Source organism: Thermothelomyces thermophilus, chromosome 7 (assembly GCF_000226095.1).
Source record: "Thermothelomyces thermophilus ATCC 42464 chromosome 7, complete sequence".
NCBI lineage: Eukaryota > Fungi > Ascomycota > Sordariomycetes > Sordariales > Chaetomiaceae > Thermothelomyces > Thermothelomyces thermophilus.
Window position 1 is genome coordinate 1,457,004 of NC_016478.1, and position 18,462 is coordinate 1,475,465.

The 18,462-nt window shown below is 55.9% G+C and overlaps 6 protein-coding genes across 6 annotated transcripts; 1 reads left to right on the forward strand and 5 right to left on the reverse strand.

Annotated features, from left to right (window-relative positions):
• Nucleotides 1–673: 673 nt before the first annotated feature.
• MYCTH_2311794 (uncharacterized protein) lies at nt 674–2,686 on the reverse strand. Its single transcript, XM_003666741.1, has 3 exons — nt 1,658–2,686; nt 1,532–1,578; nt 674–1,474 (listed from the first exon to the last, which is right to left on the reverse strand). The coding sequence occupies exons 1-3, from the start codon at nt 2,376–2,378 to the stop codon at nt 803–805; spliced, it is 1,440 nt and encodes a 479-aa protein (XP_003666789.1). The 5' UTR covers nt 2,379–2,686; the 3' UTR covers nt 674–802.
• A 33-nt stretch (nt 2,687–2,719) lies between these two features.
• On the reverse strand, nt 2,720–3,538 carry MYCTH_2316520 (uncharacterized protein). Its single transcript, XM_003666742.1, has one exon. The coding sequence runs from the start codon at nt 3,239–3,241 to the stop codon at nt 2,900–2,902; it is 342 nt and encodes a 113-aa protein (XP_003666790.1). The 5' UTR covers nt 3,242–3,538; the 3' UTR covers nt 2,720–2,899.
• A 979-nt stretch (nt 3,539–4,517) lies between these two features.
• Nucleotides 4,518–5,914, forward strand: MYCTH_2311800 (uncharacterized protein). The gene has a single exon (XM_003666743.1). The coding sequence runs from the start codon at nt 4,740–4,742 to the stop codon at nt 5,757–5,759; it is 1,020 nt and encodes a 339-aa protein (XP_003666791.1). The 5' UTR covers nt 4,518–4,739; the 3' UTR covers nt 5,760–5,914.
• An 892-nt stretch (nt 5,915–6,806) lies between these two features.
• MYCTH_2130717 (uncharacterized protein) lies at nt 6,807–8,216 on the reverse strand (the record flags this gene model as incomplete). The annotated part of the gene is made up of 1 exon (XM_003666744.1): nt 6,807–8,216. The coding sequence occupies one exon, from the start codon at nt 8,214–8,216 to the stop codon at nt 6,807–6,809; it is 1,410 nt and encodes a 469-aa protein (XP_003666792.1).
• Nucleotides 8,217–9,117: 901 nt separating this feature from the next.
• On the reverse strand, nt 9,118–10,148 carry MYCTH_2121336 (uncharacterized protein; the record flags this gene model as incomplete). The annotated part of the gene is made up of 3 exons (XM_003666745.1): nt 9,118–9,559; nt 9,704–9,970; nt 10,066–10,148. The coding sequence occupies 3 exons, from the start codon at nt 10,146–10,148 to the stop codon at nt 9,118–9,120; spliced, it is 792 nt and encodes a 263-aa protein (XP_003666793.1).
• A 1,459-nt stretch (nt 10,149–11,607) lies between these two features.
• On the reverse strand, nt 11,608–14,047 carry MYCTH_2316522 (uncharacterized protein). Its single transcript, XM_003666746.1, has 2 exons — nt 13,509–14,047; nt 11,608–13,412 (listed from the first exon to the last, which is right to left on the reverse strand). The coding sequence occupies exons 1-2, from the start codon at nt 13,782–13,784 to the stop codon at nt 13,110–13,112; spliced, it is 579 nt and encodes a 192-aa protein (XP_003666794.1). The 5' UTR covers nt 13,785–14,047; the 3' UTR covers nt 11,608–13,109.
• Nucleotides 14,048–18,462: the final 4,415 nt, after the last annotated feature.

Here is an 18,462-nt window from a genome sequence, read left to right on the forward strand (position 1 = left end):
CGGGTCAGGCAAGGCGTACGTCAAGACCTTCTGCTTGTGAAGAAGAATAAGGCAGGGCCCAGGCTCTCCAGAATATCAAGTCGTTGCCAAAATAGGAAGCTGCGAAGCGTCTGGCGGGACGGTAGGGCAGGCGAGTGCGGGGACCAACTTGGGATGACGCATCGCGCCCACGCCATTTTCAGGTTCGACATGCTTGGCTGGGAAAATGCGTCGTCTACTCAGGACTCCCAATTTCCGATGCAACCTTCCTGCCGTTGTTCCTGCTGACGAAGCTATGCACGCCAATATGTAGCACGAAATGTAAGGCATGACGAGGCAGATCACCCTTCCCCGATTGATGCCAGAAATATTGATGATGAGAATATTTTTTTTTGTCTGTTTTACCACAGCCGACCTAACTAGGTGGTCGTTTGTCCTGTTGCCGCATCAAGTCTATCACTCGCTACAATGGGTGTGCCATCCAAGGCTCTGTGCTCGCAGGCTCTTGACGGCCCCTCTAACTTGGTATCTTCCTGCCAACCAAACGCCGTGGCCATGTAGCCTTCAAGAAGAGGAAAAAATAACAAAGAATTCCGAATGCGAAGGACGATGGGCTCAGAAGCACCTCCCAATCAATTACCGAGACGCCGACGATGATGCTTAATCTCCCCCATCTTCCAGCCGCCCCCCCCCCCCCCTCCCCAAAAAAAGAAGCCTCCTCATTCTAAAGGCTGAGACCAGACCCCCGCAGGGGATCCAGGCGAGGTGACTCCATCCCTCTATGTATAGCCAAGGCGGTGTGACGAAAGAGGTTGCAGTCCCTCTAGTTGAGACTCAACAAGCTCTTCATGTTCTCGTAGCACACCCAGGTGATGCTCAGCGCGGGGGCGACCTTGAGGAGGTTAGGCGTCAAGCCCTTGTACAGCCCGCGCACTCCCTCGTTGCGAACTGTCCTCTGCGCCACGTCGACGATGCCTGTGTAGGTAGGCGGGTGCATAGCGGTGCCTTGCGTCTGCAGACGGGTGCGAAGAACATTGAGTGGATAGACGATGGTCGCGCCCAGGGCGCCCGACGTCGCGCCCAGGACCGCCGTGGCAACGTTGCCGATCTGCGCATCCTCTTCATGGATGCCGTAGTAGCGCGCCACCGCTCTGGTGTACGACTTCTTGAGCAGCTCAAAGGTCCCGATATCGATGGCGCTGTACGGGAACATACCGAGCAAACCGGCACCGAGACCGCGGTATGCCGCGCGGAGACCACCGTCTGCCCACATGTTCTTCGCTGTGCGCAGGAGCAAGGCAGTGCCTTGCGGTCCGCCCTTGACCGTCTCGCATTGCAGGCGGAACTTGAGCGTGTCAATGGGGTACACGCAGAACTGCGCCGTCATGCCGCCGATGCCGCCGGCGACGAATTTGGAAACAGTGCTCAGCCGGGTCGGGTCGTTGTGGCCCTCATAAGTTGCGAGAAAGCGCTTGGATGCCTCGTAAGAGCCGAACTAGATCAGTTGTCAGCATGGCGAGCTCTCGAGGACCGAGGGACGCGCATCAGTTACCCTTATGGCAGACTCGGGCATGATCTTGATGACATTGAGACCGTTTCCTGCCCCCACATTAGCACCATTGAGATAGGGGGGAGGGGAAGGGGCAAAAGAGGGTTTGGAACTGCCGTGTTAACTTACCAGCAAAGAAGGTGCGCAACCCACCCGCCTTCCACAGGCTCACAATGGCGTCAATAATAGGCCCGCCGGCATTGCGTAAAGCGGCCAAGGGGCGGCCACTCTTAGCTGCAGCAACAGCCACAGTAGTTCTGGTGCTCGTGTTCACTAGGAGATAGACCTTGAGGCGGTCTAGGGGCGCAGTAGCAGTCCGCGACACACCACCCGAGACGGCACCGGCGAGGAAGTATCCTGGTTCAGGCAGCAGATCTGTCAGTCTGGTTGTAAGGCCCGCCGCATCCTCCTCCTCCTCTATGATATCTGAATAGTCCTGGGCGCCAGACTGCTGCGCGCCCTCGTACTGTAGGATGGGTCGCTTGACTGCTGTTTCGGCTAAGGATTGCGAAGCGGTAATGGGGACAGCGGGGCCGTAGCGGGCATTGGCCGCCGAGGCTGCCATCTCCGTCGGGATTCTCGAAATCTGCTCGCTGTAGGGGAAGTCGGGCGATTGCGAATCGGGTATGGTGCTTGCAACAAGCGAGGGGCGCCGCGGGGAGAGAACCAGGTCCGGGTTGGCGATTCTGAGAAGCGAACCAAAAAGAGCTTGAATAAGGAAGCCGACCGTACCTAGACCCTCTAGTGTCTCGTCGCTGACCAGCGAATCGCCCTCTGAATTTAAAGTGACAATGGATGAATAGAACGAGAGCGCAGCCTCCAGGGGCGACTCGTCATGTTTGTTGGGCATGAACAGGAGGAAATCGCTGCCGGTCGCACGTCAGTTAGCATCCAACATGCGATCGATGCACGTTTGTGTTTCGAGACTCTTGCCCGCCACCAACCAACAGAGGCACCGCGACAGCCCCGTCAACATACCACGTCGGGAGAAAAAAAAAGGAAGAAATAGAACTTCATGGGGCATACAGGGTGCCGGGGAACATAACAAATGAAATAAACAAACGATGTAAAATTCACCAAATCCACCTTCAAGTGGGGTCTCGAAACCAGGTATAGCAGAAGCTTCCAAGGGATCAAATAGGGAACACTCAGCGGAGACTTACCGCCACTCATCAAACGTGATGTACCCGTCGTGATTCATGTCGATCTCGTTGAAGAAACCGGACAGCCTTCTGCTTGACACCGACAGGCCAGCTCGCCGGAAGGCGCTCTGAAGTTCGTCTTTGTTTAACCGTCCATCTTTGTCGCGATCGATGGATCGGAACAGCAGGAGCAGCTGGCGCTCGGCGGCTTCGACGAAGACTCGGAACTCTAGGTTCGCATTGTTTCAGTTTCCGGCTCGACTCTTGACTTTCCCGTCTCTCCAAACCCACCTTCGTACTGGATCTTCCCGTCGCCGCTCGTGTCGACAATGCTGATGATGGTCTTGAGCATCTGGTCGGCATTTTTCAGAGCTTGCGCCAAATTGTGAGTACGATATCCTTGGGCGCGGAAAAGGGGGAAAAGGGGGAAGGGGGGAGGGAATTTACGGTGGTCGATCCGCCTCAGTCCCCTTTGCAGTCCTTTGAGGTCGAGCTCCCCATGTCCTGCAGGGTCGAGCTGCTTCCAGAGCTCCTCAACGCGACGATCGCGCTGATTTTGCGACTCCTCCATTGTCACCTCGAGCTCCGATGCAACATCAGATACCCCCATTCCCGGCACCGGCCATTGAAGGTGTCTGCGTCACGATATCGGCGGCGTCGGCGGCGTCGGCGTCGGCGCGGGATGAAAAACGCAGCCCAACAGACGGCGCAGTTATGACGTATGGGGGGAAACTCGGCACGTTCAGGGTACGATGCGAAGAGCTCGAGGTTTGAAGAAGAAGAAAAAAGGTAAAAAATTCGGCTTGGCTTAACTCGACGTCACGGACAAGACATGCCGAGGCAGAGACAGGCGAATCTAAAGTTTGAGGCCTTTTTTCCCCACGATCGCATATCTTCGAGGGAGGGGTGAAGGCAGACAGCTCGGTTATAACCAATTGCGCGCTGCGGGTCGGCGGTTGATCGCTCACTGCTGGGTTGCTCCAGCTTGTTGCTGTCGGGAATTCTTGGGGTGTTCAAGTCCCGCAAGGCCGCCCGAGAATCGAAGTGAAGCGGAGCAGACAGGGATTCCGACGGAGCTCGAGTACCAGATACCTGGGCACCGAGAGAGCCGTGCTCCTCCCATATTATTGCCCGTTTGACCAGCGTGCCACCTATTTGAGGAGCAGGATTGCGTAACCAAAGGTTTATAACAGGTCTCCGTTCCGACAGTTTTTACCATGTATCTGAAACGTTATTAAGCATCTCGTCATCCTGGAAGGGCAGAGTGCCGTTAAGGAGGTACTAGTACGGATACGGAGTACTACTAGTACGTACCCGAGCTAAGCCAAGATGCAAGCACAGGCTCAAATCGCGTGTTGGCCCGCAATGGCAGCCCCGCAAAGCAAACGGCGTTCACTGCTTTCTCATTCGCCAGCCTTCCCCGTTCCTCCTCGAGATCCCCGAGCGCCAATCTTACTCTGCAAATCACACCCTTGCAGACGCTCCCGCCGCCGAGAGCCGAAATCACCGATAAGATAAAGCCTCCGAGACAGCCTAGGATCGAATCTCACCATCGGATCGTCCTCACGTCTGCGCCTCATGTTCATCATCGGAGGATAATACACAGACAGCAACATCCCGGCCCTCGAGGGGCGGAAACGGTCTCTTTTGATGAAAGAGTAATACTAATAGTAATAGAAATGGCGGCCAACTACTGGGAATCGACGCAACGAAAGCACTGGCAGTTCACCAAGGATGAGCTCGCTGCAATGCGCCAGCGACTAGACGACGAAGACCCGGGCCTGGTCCAGATGTTCCCCCTCCCGCCGCTGCGCCATCTCAACATCTACTTCAATCAGCGTGAGTAGAATGTCAACACCCCGTGCTCCCTCCGCCCCGCCCCTCTCCCTCCCTTCCTTACTTTCCCTCATCCCACGCCCACCCCAGCACGACATCAGCGACATTGTCAAACCTTCTGTATTTTCTTCCCGCTGACTTCATCTCGCGCCCTCTCGGTGGCGCACCACAACCCCCGAACGAAAACAGAAATCAACCGCCTCGGCAAGCGTCTCGGGGTCCGACAGCAGGCCATGGCGACGAGCCAGGTCTACCTCAAGCGCTTCTACACGCGGACGGCGATCCGGCAGACGAACCCGTACCTGGTCATGGCGACGGCGCTCTACCTGGCCTGCAAGATGGAGGAGTGCCCGCAGCACATCCGGCTGCTGACGCAGGAGGCGCGCTCGCTGTGGCCGTCGGACCTGCACGGGCACGACGCCGCCCGCGTCGGCGAGTGCGAGTTCTCCCTCATCTCCGAGATGCACTCGCAGCTCATCGTCCACCAGCCCTACCGCCCCCTGCTCGCCCTGCAGGACGAGTTCGGCCTCACCCAGGACGAGATGTCGCTCGCCTGGACCATCATCAACGACCACTACATGACCGACCTCCCGCTGCTGCACCCGCCGCACATCATCGCCCTCACTGCCGTACTGCTGGCACTGGTGCTGAGGCCGAGCTCGACTAGTGCCGGGGGAGGCGGCGGCGGCGGCGGTGGGGGGAGTGGCAGCAGCAGTGGCGGCGCCGGGGGCGGGAGCAATAACAACGCGAGTTCGTCCGCTCCTGCGGCGGCGGCGGCGGCGGCGGCGGCGGCTGGTGCGGGCGGGGTCGCGATGGCCGCGTCGGCGTTGGCGCAGGCTCAGGCGCAAGTTCAAGCCCAAGCTCAGGCCCAGGCAAAGGCCGGCGCTATGGCTGCCGGTGGTGGCGGCGGCGGAGGAGGAGGAGGAGGAGGAGGAGGATCACAGTCGTCGCAGCAGCAGCAGCAGCAGCAGCAACAACAGCAACAACATCAACAAACCTGCTTCTCACAAGGTAGCTCACAGCAAGGTGCGGGGGAGGGCACTGTGGCAGAACCCAAGAAGGCGACGGACCCGCGCCTGGCTAAGGTCCAGCGGTTCGCGGCCTGGCTGGCAGACAGCAACATTGACATCGAAGCCATGGTCGACTGCACCCAGGAGCTCATCTCGTTCTACGAGTGCCACGAGCAGTACAATGACAAGCACACGAGAGAGCAGATCAGCCGATTCATCAAAGCACGGAATCTCGACAAATAAGAAAGGGCCGTGATTTCTCCCGACAGGGAAAAAAACTGAACAAGAAAGAAGAACTCATTCCGCCGCTCCCGGTTCTCTCGGCCGACCTCCAGAAACCCGTCATTTCTTCCAAAAGAGGACGTGTCAATGACAACTTGCGGATCAGGAAGAACGGCTTCCTGACCTCCGAATAGCCCTCACGCAACGGGAAGGGCACTTGACCCGGTTAGACGACAGAACCAACTCAAGGGACCAATCGCCGCATACGCTATTCTGCACCCTCGACCGCGGGGGTGACGGTGTTGTCCCTTGCTCCGAACAATCAGCATCTTAACTGGAACCGGCTCCGGGCTTCATATCGAGGTGGGAGCTGTCTTCCGCCTCGGTTCGGATTCCATCGTACTTTTGCAATAGTAAGAGAGATGGCGTGCAACAGTACGGATAGGATATCAAACGGGCTATATACTGGTCTTCCTGGCATGTCCTGTGGTAGCCGAGAGTGTTTTTTTTTGTTCCCGACGGAAAGCTGCACCTGCCACTAGCGAGGAAACGTTGGGAAGCAGAATTGCTGCGAAATTCTGCAGCCGGGCACCGCAACATGCTGGTTGATAACCCAAGGGTACATTTCTTGGAAGGGGGAATATGGGTCCTAGGAGTCTCCAAGCCGATCGCACACCCATTGTTATTGCTGGACATGACTCCGACATGAGAAGCATGGATCGAGTGGGTAAAACAATGAAATAGATCTTGCTTGTTGCCTATGTTGTCGTGGAATAACAGAGAAAAGCAGAATAAAAGAGCCTTGCTGCCACCGCTGCTGGTCTGTGTTACTGCCTGGCGCTGGGACCAAGTCCTCCATTGAAGAAACCACAAGGCAACAGCTCCATTATATTGCCAAATAACCGTCACTGTCAAGAACGCCCATTGCCAAAAAAGGCCACGAGACCGTTGCCAAAGGAAGCGACCAAACCCACGCGGCCAGCGCGGCCACTGAATCCCATCCTTGGCAGAGGCAGCAAAATTCACCAACGAAAGCAGAATGCAACCTTATCCCAAACGATAACTCGATCAAGGATAGTAAACATCCCCATCCTGGTACGGAATCTTCCCCGTCTCCTCCTCCTCCTCCGCCCTTTCCTCCTCTTTGTCTTCCGGCTTCTCCTCTTGTCCCGACGGTCGACGAGGAGGAGGAGGAGGAGGAGGAGGACTCGGTTCACGCACTCCTGGCCCCAACCGCAGCACCTCCTGTTGTTGTTGTTGTCGTTGCTGCTGGTGCTGTGGATGATCGTCCCGGGGCAAGGGCGTGAGTATCCCAGGCGTCGTGTTGGTCGACGACCCCTCCGACAGTGTCACGTAGCCGTCAGGGCGCCAGCGCAGGTGCACCGACAGGTTGCCGTCCTTGCCCCTCTTGTTCTTGCGCGTGTGGCCCGACGAGATGCGGTACCCGTGGTTCCGCGTGTTGGGCCCAATGGCTCGAACGACGCCCGGCGGGAGGTTGCTGTTCGACACGGCCGCGGGCGTGGACTGTTGGGGACTGGCGCCGGCCAGAGCAGCGGCCGCGCGGTTGGCGGCTTCGGCGATCGAGGGCGCGGCGGCCGTGGCTCGCTCGGCCGCCGTGCGGTTCATCAGGGAGGTGGGCGTCGGGCGCTGGAGGGCCAGGTGCAGGCGCGGGTTGCTCGCCTGGCTGGCACGGCGATCGGCTGGGTGCTCGGGGGGTCCGTCGTAGACAACATCGTCCACGGCCTCGTCATCGGCGTTTTGGCCGCCTTCTTCCGAGCTGGCCGAGGACTGGTTGGTGGGAGACGGCGCAATGCTATCAGTGATACGGGGATTCGTGCGTGGGCTGTCGTTGCCGCTGTAGCGTCGCCCGCTCTGGTCCGTGTTGCGTCGGCGGGCCACGGAGCGAGCGTGATAGATGGAGGGGTGGACGCCCACGCGGTCGCTGGAGTCAGATGACTCTTCGGCCTCGGTGGCTCTCTTGGCTCTCTTTGGTGTCGCCGAGCGAGCTCTCTGCTTGGACGTGCGGACGTCTTCCCAATCATCCGAGTCTGGGGACCATTCTTCCACGGGGGAGTCGTGTGGTGGAGCCGGGGGTCTGCTTCCTCGGTAGCGAGAGAAGCGTGTAGACCGCACTCGGCGGCTTCGAAAGACCACAGGCGTTATATGGAGCCGCCGGTGTTCTGTGGTGGTACGCAAGGTCGAGCCGTTGCTGTCCGCGGACGGGCTTGTTGTCCCTGTTGGCGGTCTCGGTGCCGATGGTTGCTGCTCCAGTCGCGTTGGTTGTCGGGCATTGCCTGCGTTGTCAACCCGGGCTCCCGCCCGCCGAGATGCCGGATGGTTTCCGCTTGTCGATGGAGAGAGAGCAAAGTCTGCTGGCAGTGAAACCCGGCGGGATGCTGAGCTATTGCCAGCACCACCACTCCCGCGGTTCATTCCAGCCGCATGGCCGGCATCTTCGCTGGATTTCCTGTCCGTCATGTCGAACCCGGTACCGATCTTCAAAGTTAAATCTAGATATATATTGCGCTAAGTGCTCGGTATCTGGGCAGCTTGTCCAAGAGGAAATGGAGAGGTGAGCAAGTAAGGCAGAGTAGGTCTGTAGGATGTTTCTGAAGAACGAAGCCGAGGACTGCATTTTGAGCGAGCAGCGCGCAGATTAAGTAGACCAATACTGTATCTTGTAACGCGGTTTCCCCGAGCATTGGAGCTGGCCTTGGCCGCGTGAAATCCTAGGGCATGGCAGGCAGGAAGGAATTGTGGTGTTACTGTCTGATTTCGGGCGAGGAAGGAAAAGGTACCGGTAGGAACCAGGTGAATGGGGAAGGAGAGGGCAAGAAAGTGGTTCCGCTCTCGGGCTGTCAACTGCAAACTAAAAATTACCAACCTGAGGCATGGACAACATGGGGTAACTCTGGGATGGATATCCAAATGCTTGTACCTGACTAGTAGGTAGTTTTGAACGTGGAGGGTTTCATGAGCAATAGACCTCTTGATCATGCAGAAACCGCCGCCGCGAACAACACGGGTTGCGAACCAGGCACAGAACCCTGAAGGGGGGGGGGGGTGTAAGAATAAGAAAACGCTCAATTATCTAGCGGTAGCCTGGACTTCCCGGCGAACGCTCTTATGCCGAACTAGCCTCTAGTAAAAGACCCTTAGATTCAGAATCGATCCTCCCTCAAGTAAGCTGCTTCCATTAACCCTATTAGCTTCAGCCTCTCGCGAGGTATTGATTGATGATGCGCGTATGATCCCAAGCGTGCCCCCAGAAGAGGAAGAATAATAATAATGACCTCTCCCATGCCAGCTCTCCCAGAGTCGTCACAGAGAACCTCGCATTTCCCTTTTTTAAAAAAAAATCTGCTTATACGACGTCGACTCAGATCGGCGAGGCCTCCTCCTCGTCGTCCGCCTCCTGCTTGACAACCTCGGGCAGGGGGGCGCGCTCGTGGAACTCGGTGCGGGCCTTGATGGTCATGCGCGGGGCGTTGGCGCCCATGACCCAGTTCCACTCGCCGAGCATCTTGATCATCTCGTAGCCGACCTCGGCGGACCGGCTGAGGACCTGCTCCCAGTCGAGCGGCAGGGGCGCGCCGCGGCGGCCGCGGCTGAAGAGGTAGAAGAGCGCATGGGCGATGAGGAAGCGCCGCATGGGCGCGTCGTGCGTCGTGTGCTCAAAGATGTACGTGATGTCGTGCATGTCGGGCGACCGGTGCTCGTCCGCCCCCGACCCTTCGCCGTAGTAGGCGTACAACACGTCCAGCACCGCGTTCCGCACGCCTACGATGCCGAACTTGCCGCCTAGCACGTAGACGCCGAGGCTAGAAAAGCAAGAGATGGAAAGAGCGAGAGTGTCAGTGTGCGTGCGTGCGTGCGTGCGTGCGTGTGTACGTGTGTGTGTGTAAAATGTTCTTCGTTGGGCAAGGCAGATGTTGGAAGGGGAAACTCCAGTCAAGGAGACGTACTAGTCGCGGACGCTCACGGAGACGCCATCCGGGGGGAGGAAGCGGAAGTTGCGGGTTCCGCCCGAGGGCAGGAAGGCGGTGCCGTACAGCCAGCGGATGAAGAGAGCAAAGAGTCGGGGTTCGTCGTCCGGCAGCTTCATCTCGTCGTGGCCCTCCGAGAAGTAGTTCCTGAAGAAGTCAGACTGGCTGACGAGAAGCTTCTCGTGCACAACCCAGCGCTTCTCCTCCGGTCCAACAGTAATGGTAACGATGCGATCGGTGAGCCAGCTGGGTTGGAGGGAGAAAAGAAAAAGAATTAGCTATCTCAGCCCCGGCTCTCACAATTCAGGTTCGGTTCCATCGAGTCGATCGCTGCCGCCTACCTGTCGAGACTTTGCAAATCTTGGGACGCGGATTGGGCGCCCATGTTGCGGCCAGACTGCGTAGATTGGCCGTGGTCGGTCATTGCGAGAAAGACTGAAGGGAGGGTCAGCGACTGGAGCAAGGGAAGCGCAGAGAGGGGTGCGGGTGCCGAATAGACAACCAATAGTTTACCCGGCGATGTTGCTCCTAAGGGAAACCAGTCGAGGAAATGTCGAGGAAAACGTCAAATGTGGCGCCGTGAAGACTGTAGATTAAGGATGTCGAATAATGATCACTCAGAGCTGGTCATCTCCGGGTGGGAGAGTTGGGAAAAGGTAGAAGTGTAGAAGAGACAAAAAGCAGGAATGGATGCCAAAGCAGAAGTAGAAGTGGGAAGAAGCAATGGAGGGAAGGAGATCTTGAGAAGCAAAAACAGTAGCTGACTTCCGGAAAACCCAGTGGTTAGGGGGCGAATGTGCCGGCACGAAAGGACACGATAGGGGTTCGGATGTTAGACGTGAGGATAGGAGAATGGGCTATGTATTTGCAGTCACAGAGAAGGGATAAAAGCCTGCAATATAGGCGAATATTGTAGCGGCAGGAAGCCGCGATGTCACCAGTCAAGAGGGACAGGAAATGGCGCGCTATCCCCTCAGAGTGAGGAAATCTTGAAAACGAGGACCAGAGAACAAGAGGGAATATATACCGCTCTCGGAGTGGACTTGAACATAGCACGCCGCACTTCAACCTGTTAAGGTGGACTTAAGTAACGCTGGCTCAGGAGACAACGTGATATCTCAACACCAGAAACATTTGTGTAGACTAACCTCCGAAAGTTCCCGGTTCAGAGCTCTGATCCACTATGCGCTTTCTTCGTGATAAGAATTTGAAGGAGGTCCGCGAGCTGCGATGCTTCCTTCAAGCCGCCACTGTCCTCTCACAGTTTGGGGGGAGTGACATGAACATAGGAGGCCAGTAGCTATGGTTTAAAGGGCAATAAAAGAGGAATATGAGGGGTAGATAGATATCAACACTTCCGAACTCTAGCTACGATATACAGGTCAGTTGATACGGAGTTCGGGAGCAATATCTCCTTGTGTATACATACCTTAACCCCATGTGAAGTGAGAGCCGCTTAAAACACTAACATTGAAAGACCATGGGGTAGAAGATGGTGGAAGCACTTCTCTTTTAGTTTACTGAGGCGACAAACGCACAAGCTCCAAGCCTTTTTTGTTCTCTTCTGGCGTTCTAGGAAGTCGATTCACTTCGCCGAGGCTCAGGGACATTCAACGCCATAAGACCTGATCAGGGGCTAAGTAAGTATACAAACACCTCATGCTGTTAACAGCCGCCGAGTGACTATTCGCTATTTATTTCTGTTTGCTCCAGACTTGACTGGAAACAAAACATCTAGGCCTGCCGATACGAGTCATAATTGCGGAGTCATCATCTACCCACCCACTGCAAAACCTGAAGACCGTCATGGTCACAAGACAATACAAGGTTGATGCCGCTCACGATACAACCTGAACTGTCACCAAGAGGGGTGGGTATTGCAATCAGAGCGAAGAGGCGCAACATGTCGCCATATTTCAATTCCCGTAACCAGAGCATCGCTTACTTGCTTGCGCGCTTCAATATCGTGGCATACAAAAACGCCGCGCTGCCGCCAAAGCCGGAGCCGGGGGGGATAAGCCAGGAAAAGCAGTTCGACACACCTTAACTCGCTGACACCATCCAACTATCCCACAACAGCTTTCGAACAGAGAATCCAGTCGCTCCAACAAAACACCTACCACCTGGCCCAAACGAACCGAACCGACCCGACCGACCCGACCCGACGGTGGACATCAACACAACGCTTCGCACGCGCGCCCGCTCCCGAGTCCTGAATGCTGAACCAACCCCAGCGATCCCAGCTCCGAATAGGTGTGCAATAAGTGAAGCCTCCAGACAACCCAGGGACCCAAGCAAGCAAGAAATGCGAACGTTTCCCCTTCCCGCCGGTAACCGTATCCGATATGCAGCTCCAAAATAATCCAGACAAGAAAAAGAAAAGAAAAAAAAATAAAAAAGGATATAAGGATGGGCGCCCCGTTCGCGGCTTGCCCACCATCAACCCATGATACAAGCGAAGCCAAATGGAGGACTGGACATGAGAAGAAAAAGGGAAAATATCAACCCAACTCCTCATCCTGCCCCAGCCCCAAAACCGACCCGGAAATACCAGCTTTCTTTCCGAGATGTCCAACAACAACAAAGCCCGCACAATTGTCTTTGCCGCCCGCCCTACACCAGAGAGATAATCGCCCATGTAGTCCCTCAAAAGATCGAGAACACCCAGGCCGTGCGAAACAGACACCTCCCACCTATCCGCCGAGAAGTCGTTCTATATGTCGATATTCTTTTTTTCTTTGAAATCGTGGACCCGTGAACCGTTAGACTTTTGATCGTAACGATGAAAAAGTCGCCGCTTCCGTGATGATGAGAAAAGAGCACGCCCAAAACACCAAATGCATGGTATCAGAGAAACAAGCAAACCGAAGAACTCCGCCGCGAGACGCCGATGCAAAAATAAGTTGGCTTGACGAGAATGCAAAAACCGCCGAGAAACGCCCATTTCGTCGTAGTCGAAAAGGAAAGAAGAAGCCGCAGTCCGCACCTTGAGAGGCGGGAACACCGTATCCGGAAGAATTGTTTTGCGAAACAGGTATCGACTATTCTCTCATTGCGCCGTCCGAAATCCCAACGTATTGTCGCTGTGAAGGAGGGAATGGTAATATGTCGATCAGAGTGTTTGTTTGTACAGGTGGGGTATCGTGAGGTTGCCAAGTCGAAGATCCAGTCGACCTCGGAAAACTTTTGTTCGTCACCCGCGCCTGCCAGAGGGTGGAAAAAAAATTCGATGCCTGCCAGCCTGGATGTCGGTGCCCGCCAAGATGAGCAACTGCGGAATGAGCGAATGCGCGCAGTGATTTTGCAAACGTAGTGCAACGGCGACGGCGGAATCAGGTAAGCCAAAGTGGTGTCTGGGCGTCACAGAAGCGAGACATCGACCACTTTACCACCGTCGACCGACCGACTGCTGCATCCTGGCGGGCGACGCCGAGGGCGACGGGCTCGACACCGAGATGCCGGTAGCAGGGTTAACGATGGGGATGGCGTTGCGGGGACGGGTAGCAGAAGGCTGGTGGAGCTTCAAGGCCGGTTGCTGAGTTTGATACGGCGGAGGAACAAAGGCTGGAGACGCCGAGTGCAGCATGAAACCCGAGGCGACTTGGGTAGGCTGCTGGGTCGGCGAGCCCTGCGGCGAGTTACTCGCCAATGATGACCGCTCCGACGCAGAGCTGTGAATCGAGACGAGCTTTGACCCAGATGTCAGTCCGCTTGCCGACCAAATCAGGGCTAGCGACCCGGGGTTGGGGGGGGGGGGGGGGGAGGGACACATCGGAGGACTCACATCGCTCTCAGTCAACAGGTTTGGACAGAACTCCATGTCGTCTTCCAGGTCAAACGACCGCCCGGCCTCGAACCGCATGCGGAAAGCCGAGAGATTCGCGGTGTCGGTAAGCTCCCTCATGCTCTTGATACCCCGAAACTGTTTCTGCTGATTCTGGGCAACGGATAGCCTCGGCGCCCTGCGATTCCGCCCTCCATGGTGGCTGTGTGAGACAGCGGCGGCTGCGGCCGGCGTCGGGTGCTGCTGGTGGGCAGTGAAATGATAGAAGGTAGACATTATGATTGGCGAACCAACGGGGTGAAGCACCAGGACGTTGAAGTCGTCTTGACGGCTGGCCAGATGGTTGAAGCTGGAGCAAGTTGGCGTGGTGTGATTCCCAAGGATCAGATCGGACAAGGCGAAACAATAACAAACACCCGCCTTCTATTGAGCTGAGATGCAACGCGCGCTCTTTTGAGGTGGGACTGGGCTGGCGAAGGGTTCGTTAAGTTGTCGCTGGTGACTGTTGGGGCGATTTTGGAGGTTGGGGAAGCAATTTTGTGGTTGTATTTCGGTGGGACGTGGGGATGGGTTATTCAAGGTAAAAAGTAAAGAAGAGGCGAAGGAAGGAGGGACAAGTCGGAGCGGGCGAAGGGTTGGACAGATGAAGGTGGTGGGGGCGCAACGAGGGTCGCGCTAATGCACGAACGAGGCAGGACCCCGGGCGAACACACTCACCTGCCACGGTCTGCCAATGCACTGAGGGGCTGGCCACTCCGGGTTGCGGGCTGGGTGGCGACTGCATCAGTAAGTGGATCTTACACTGTCGTTTATTGGACAGATGCTCCACCACCAAGCCGAAAACGGGCTAGAATGCTGGACAGGCTGTCGTGCAATTTTGGCCCAGTGCAGTTCACTACAACCAGTGCCGGAAACGGCGTGGACAGTGCAGGCCCGCCCGCCCGTTCCTGGTTGGAGCTGCAAGCCGCTGTTGAGGCGCTGTTGCTGCAAAGCCGACAGGCCGTCCTCTCGCTCCGCCGGGGCCCCCCTCCACAACCGTCGCCCGACGTGGCCGCGATAAGATGACGGGCTCCATCTTCATCGTCCAAGCGCGAGCGGCCAAGTCTCGCAGAACATCGGCACTGGTTCACGAGTGCCGGTGTCGACGTCTCGAGAGTCACCCATCGCAATGTACAATAATTCCACTATTTAAATGAAGGGTCCGGAGCTATCCTTCAGAAATAATAACTACGAGATTGGCAGGTAGGGTACACTGCGATGCACTTGTTTCGCGCCTCCGAGCGTAGCACCGATTCATCGATGATGAGAGCGGTGGAACCCGGACCCGTTGCGGCAAAAGCAAGAGGGCCCGGCCGGATGCTGTGAATGACGGTGTCGGGGGCAGCAGCGCTGCACTCAGGCGCCGACCGATGCTGAAATTGGCGCTCCTGGGCCAATTGGGTCGGCGGGCGGCTCGAGGTGCAGATCAATCCAGCCGACCACCGACTGGCTCAGGGAGGATCGGGCAGCCAAGTCCAGCTTTCCATGCCGCCAGCAGCTGCGCGCCCGCAGGTCTTGACTGGCTATTCGTGCACTGCGAAAGACGCTGATTAAGTCATGAGCCGCTCCCTAATTGTAGGTTGTCTCGAACCATTCTAACACCTCGGTCCGTACGCCATGAAGAAACTGTTAACTATGTATGCAACATCTATGACGGTATGCATGTACTGTACGGAGTACTTACATAGGTACCTACCTTACATACCCACATGTGTAAAAAACATACATAGTACATACCTACAAGCCAGATATGGCTGAGCTGGACTCAACCGGATCCTTTACGATCTGCTGCAGCAAATTATTGCACTAGCCGTACGGAGTAGATTACGTCGATACCTTTAGGCGATCATGTTAAAAGGATCTAACGACAAAGCCGGCCGCAGCCCCATCTAGCGGCGATTGCCCCTTTCGCCAAAATAACTGCCATCATCCACGCAACCGACGAGGAGGATCATGTCCTGAGCGATCAGAAAGCGGTACTCCGTACTCCGCAGGAATGAATTACTCGTAGTTTCGGTACCAAGCAGGAAGGAACCCTCACGTCTTGCCTAGGAGGCAGCCTATGCTCGGCTTGGCATGCGGGTCGCAAGTGTCTGATCGATCCGCCTTTTCCGTCAGCGAGCGATGTATAGCGAAGGAAACACTTGACCAGACACTCGGGCGAAACGTCGTCGTCAGTTAGAGAAACATTACACACTCCGGAGCCGCAAAGTATAGAAACCGCAAGTATTCCGTAGTGTACACTACTCTACTCAGTCCCGCAGAACGAGACGCAGAACAAGCCGCCAAGCCGTCGGGTGTGAGCCCCATCAAACTCGAAAGCAGCACCTCCCCACTCTCCCGAGACATTCCCATGAGTGGTGGGTGGGGTGACAAAAGGGGTGGAATGTTGTCGTCCTCATCGGTTTTGGCGGTCAACCCACTGGGGTTACGCCCTCCGTAAAACTGTCCTCGCCTATAATCCATCCCGTCAGGGCTGCGTTTTAACGCATCCATACGGGGATCAAGAGGTGCATGTCGACGTTTCCAGGTGAAGGAGGTAGTCGTGCAGTGTCGTGAGCGAAGTAATCTGTAAAGGTACTACAGAGTGCAGTATTCGTGCCTGAAGCGGGGTACATAACCACTAACAACGTACGTCCTATTTTAAGTTGTTAACAGTGACAGGATGAATACCATAGAGAGCCAATCATTAGTTATATGCGGAGCGCTCATCTCTTGCCCTGTTCCGGGCTTTGAGCACAGGTCGTCAGCGTTAGAACCCGGAGACGAATGGGAGGGGCATTGTGAGGGGCTGAAACTCAAATGCTCGACATCGTCTGCTCCCCCCCCCCCCCTTTCGCCTTTTTTAACCATCCAAAACTTAAACATGTTTAGAGTCCGTTTCGAGAGGAGGAGTAGAGGAGGAGTCTGCAGACCAACCTTTTCGCCCAACTCAACGCAGCTCTTGACGAAACAAGCAAGGCGAGGTCAGAGAGATGGACACCCTCTCTTGCCCTGTTTAAGGTCTGCCATTCGCCGGCTCTGCATCCTCTGCGTCGAATGCAACAGCAATGCATCATGACAGGCAGACAGGCACGTAGCTGCCGTGCTGCCTTGCAGACATGGGTAGTTAGTTCATTTCCTGTTAAAACTACCGTAGTGCGGTTGCAATGAAACGATACGCCAGTACTCTCGTGAGTTAACAAAAACCTGGTTGCTTCCCTTTCCAAAGAAAGCAGCAACGTCCAGGATCCAAGACGTAGGTTTTACGAGAATGTCTAACCTGGCCTCCGACACGACCGGATACGACGAGGCGAAAAAAACTTAAGCTCTGACAAACTTGATGATGTGTTCCGAGTCAATCAACGACTATAGACAGTGACCAGGCGGGGCCGTCGTGGAGAAGCTCAGAGATGCTCTCGACCGTGCCGTCTTGGTCGAGGTAGCACTGTGCATCGAGGTCAAGAGAACGATCTCAGAATCGGGGCCCCGAGGCGCGGGCCACGGGGTGGCCGAAGCACTCATTTCCACACCCTCACTCACAGCTCTACTGTGTACTCCGTACTATGTACGGACTACATAGTACGCTAATAAGGTAGGTACTCCCTAGCAAGGCATCTACACTAACTGCAGGGAGGGGTCACATTGCGCTGTAGGCTCACACTGGCGCATACTGCCACACACCGCTCTTTGCCGTTCCTGTGTGCTCGCTGGGCGAACCCCCCCGACCGTGGTGGCAGTGAGCGGGGGGAGCTCCAGGCCGAAATCGACGCCACTTGGATGCAGTTTGCCTTTTCCCCAGATGACGATGCATTGTCAGACGGCGCAGCAAGCCCTAGAGGGTTGGCAAGGTTGCAAAGAGGGAAGGGGGAGCAACAATTAATTTTACCCCGCTGCATCTCCCTCGGACCGCATCTGCAGTTTCGCGTGCAACTAAGTACGGATTACATACCTTAACCTTATTCGATGCACATTGCCTGGAAATGCATTCCATAGCTGGATCGCTAAGTTGGTAATAACTTCAGGACGACGATTTTGGTGGGGGTCGGTTGCCATTCTCGGTCATCTCCATCGAATGGACCTCCACTAACGAAGCATTCTATGGCTATTACCGAGACCTTCTGCCGGCGGTCCGAAATAGACCGGCAAGTCCGCTATCCAACAAAGAAAAACTGGGTGAGGCATCGCGATTTCAGCTGAGAATTTTTTTTTTTTTTGATCTCATGTGAGACTTTCTGTTGAGAACGGCATCACGGGACGGGCAAGCTCAGTTTCATCTCACTTTTACCTTCAGGCAGACGAGTCAACCAGTCACCTGACCGATCTCACCTAGCCCCCGAGGTCGGGAGATCGGCCAACCGTGGAAATTAGTCTAGCAACGCTCATCCTTCGGCCGGTCTCTGTTTCGGGGCGACTTCTGGGCCGCCAAATCTAACTCGTCGGAAACAGGCGGCCTCGTCCGGACCTTGGCCCGGGCCGATCAGATCGGATTCAGGCCGTCTGCCGCCTTTTCTCTGTTACAAATTTAGGTTATGCACGGATTACTCAGTAACTACCTGGTTTCTGTATCGGGCTTTGGCGGTAGGTGTGGGAGCATTCCGGCCGCGTCTCTGGAGACCGGGACACTCCAATGCTCTTACGGGTTAACCGTCTTCACGAAGTCCTTTTGTTTGCATCCTCGCTCGCTATCCTCGCTGTGTCGGTTCCTCCCTTCCGTCCCGAAGCAGTGGGCCGAAGGATACTCTTTATTTAACTAGCGCTCGAGTTAACTAGCCCTCGAGATTTCCAAGTTGAGAAGCACAATTCGGCGAAGGGGAACAGACTCGTAGCAAACAATGACTCCTCGGCAACGGTACTCATTCACGCTCGGGATAAAAGTAAGGCCTAATCACCATTAATGACGCGCAGCGGATCCGCCCATCTTACAATCGCCGAG

Bases quoted from the DNA above. Each gene is read 5' to 3' on its own strand.
- MYCTH_2311800 (XM_003666743.1), top strand. From the start codon at position 4,740: ATGGCGACGAGCCAGGTCTACCTCAAGCGCTTCTACACGCGGACGGCG.
- MYCTH_2316522 (XM_003666746.1), bottom strand. From the start codon at position 13,784: ATGTCTACCTTCTATCATTTCACTGCCCACCAGCAGCACCCGACGCCG. The intron at 13,413-13,508 runs GTGAGTCCTCCG...TCTGGGTCAAAG, and splicing joins ACCTGTTGACTGAGAGCGAT to CTCGTCTCGATTCACAGCTC.
- MYCTH_2311794 (XM_003666741.1), bottom strand. From the start codon at position 2,378: ATGCCCAACAAACATGACGAGTCGCCCCTGGAGGCTGCGCTCTCGTTC. The intron at 1,579-1,657 runs GTAAGTTAACAC...ATGTGGGGGCAG, and splicing joins GTTGCGCACCTTCTTTGCTG to GAAACGGTCTCAATGTCATC. The intron at 1,475-1,531 runs GTAACTGATGCG...CAACTGATCTAG, and splicing joins TGCCCGAGTCTGCCATAAGG to TTCGGCTCTTACGAGGCATC.
- MYCTH_2316520 (XM_003666742.1), bottom strand. From the start codon at position 3,241: ATGGAGGAGTCGCAAAATCAGCGCGATCGTCGCGTTGAGGAGCTCTGG.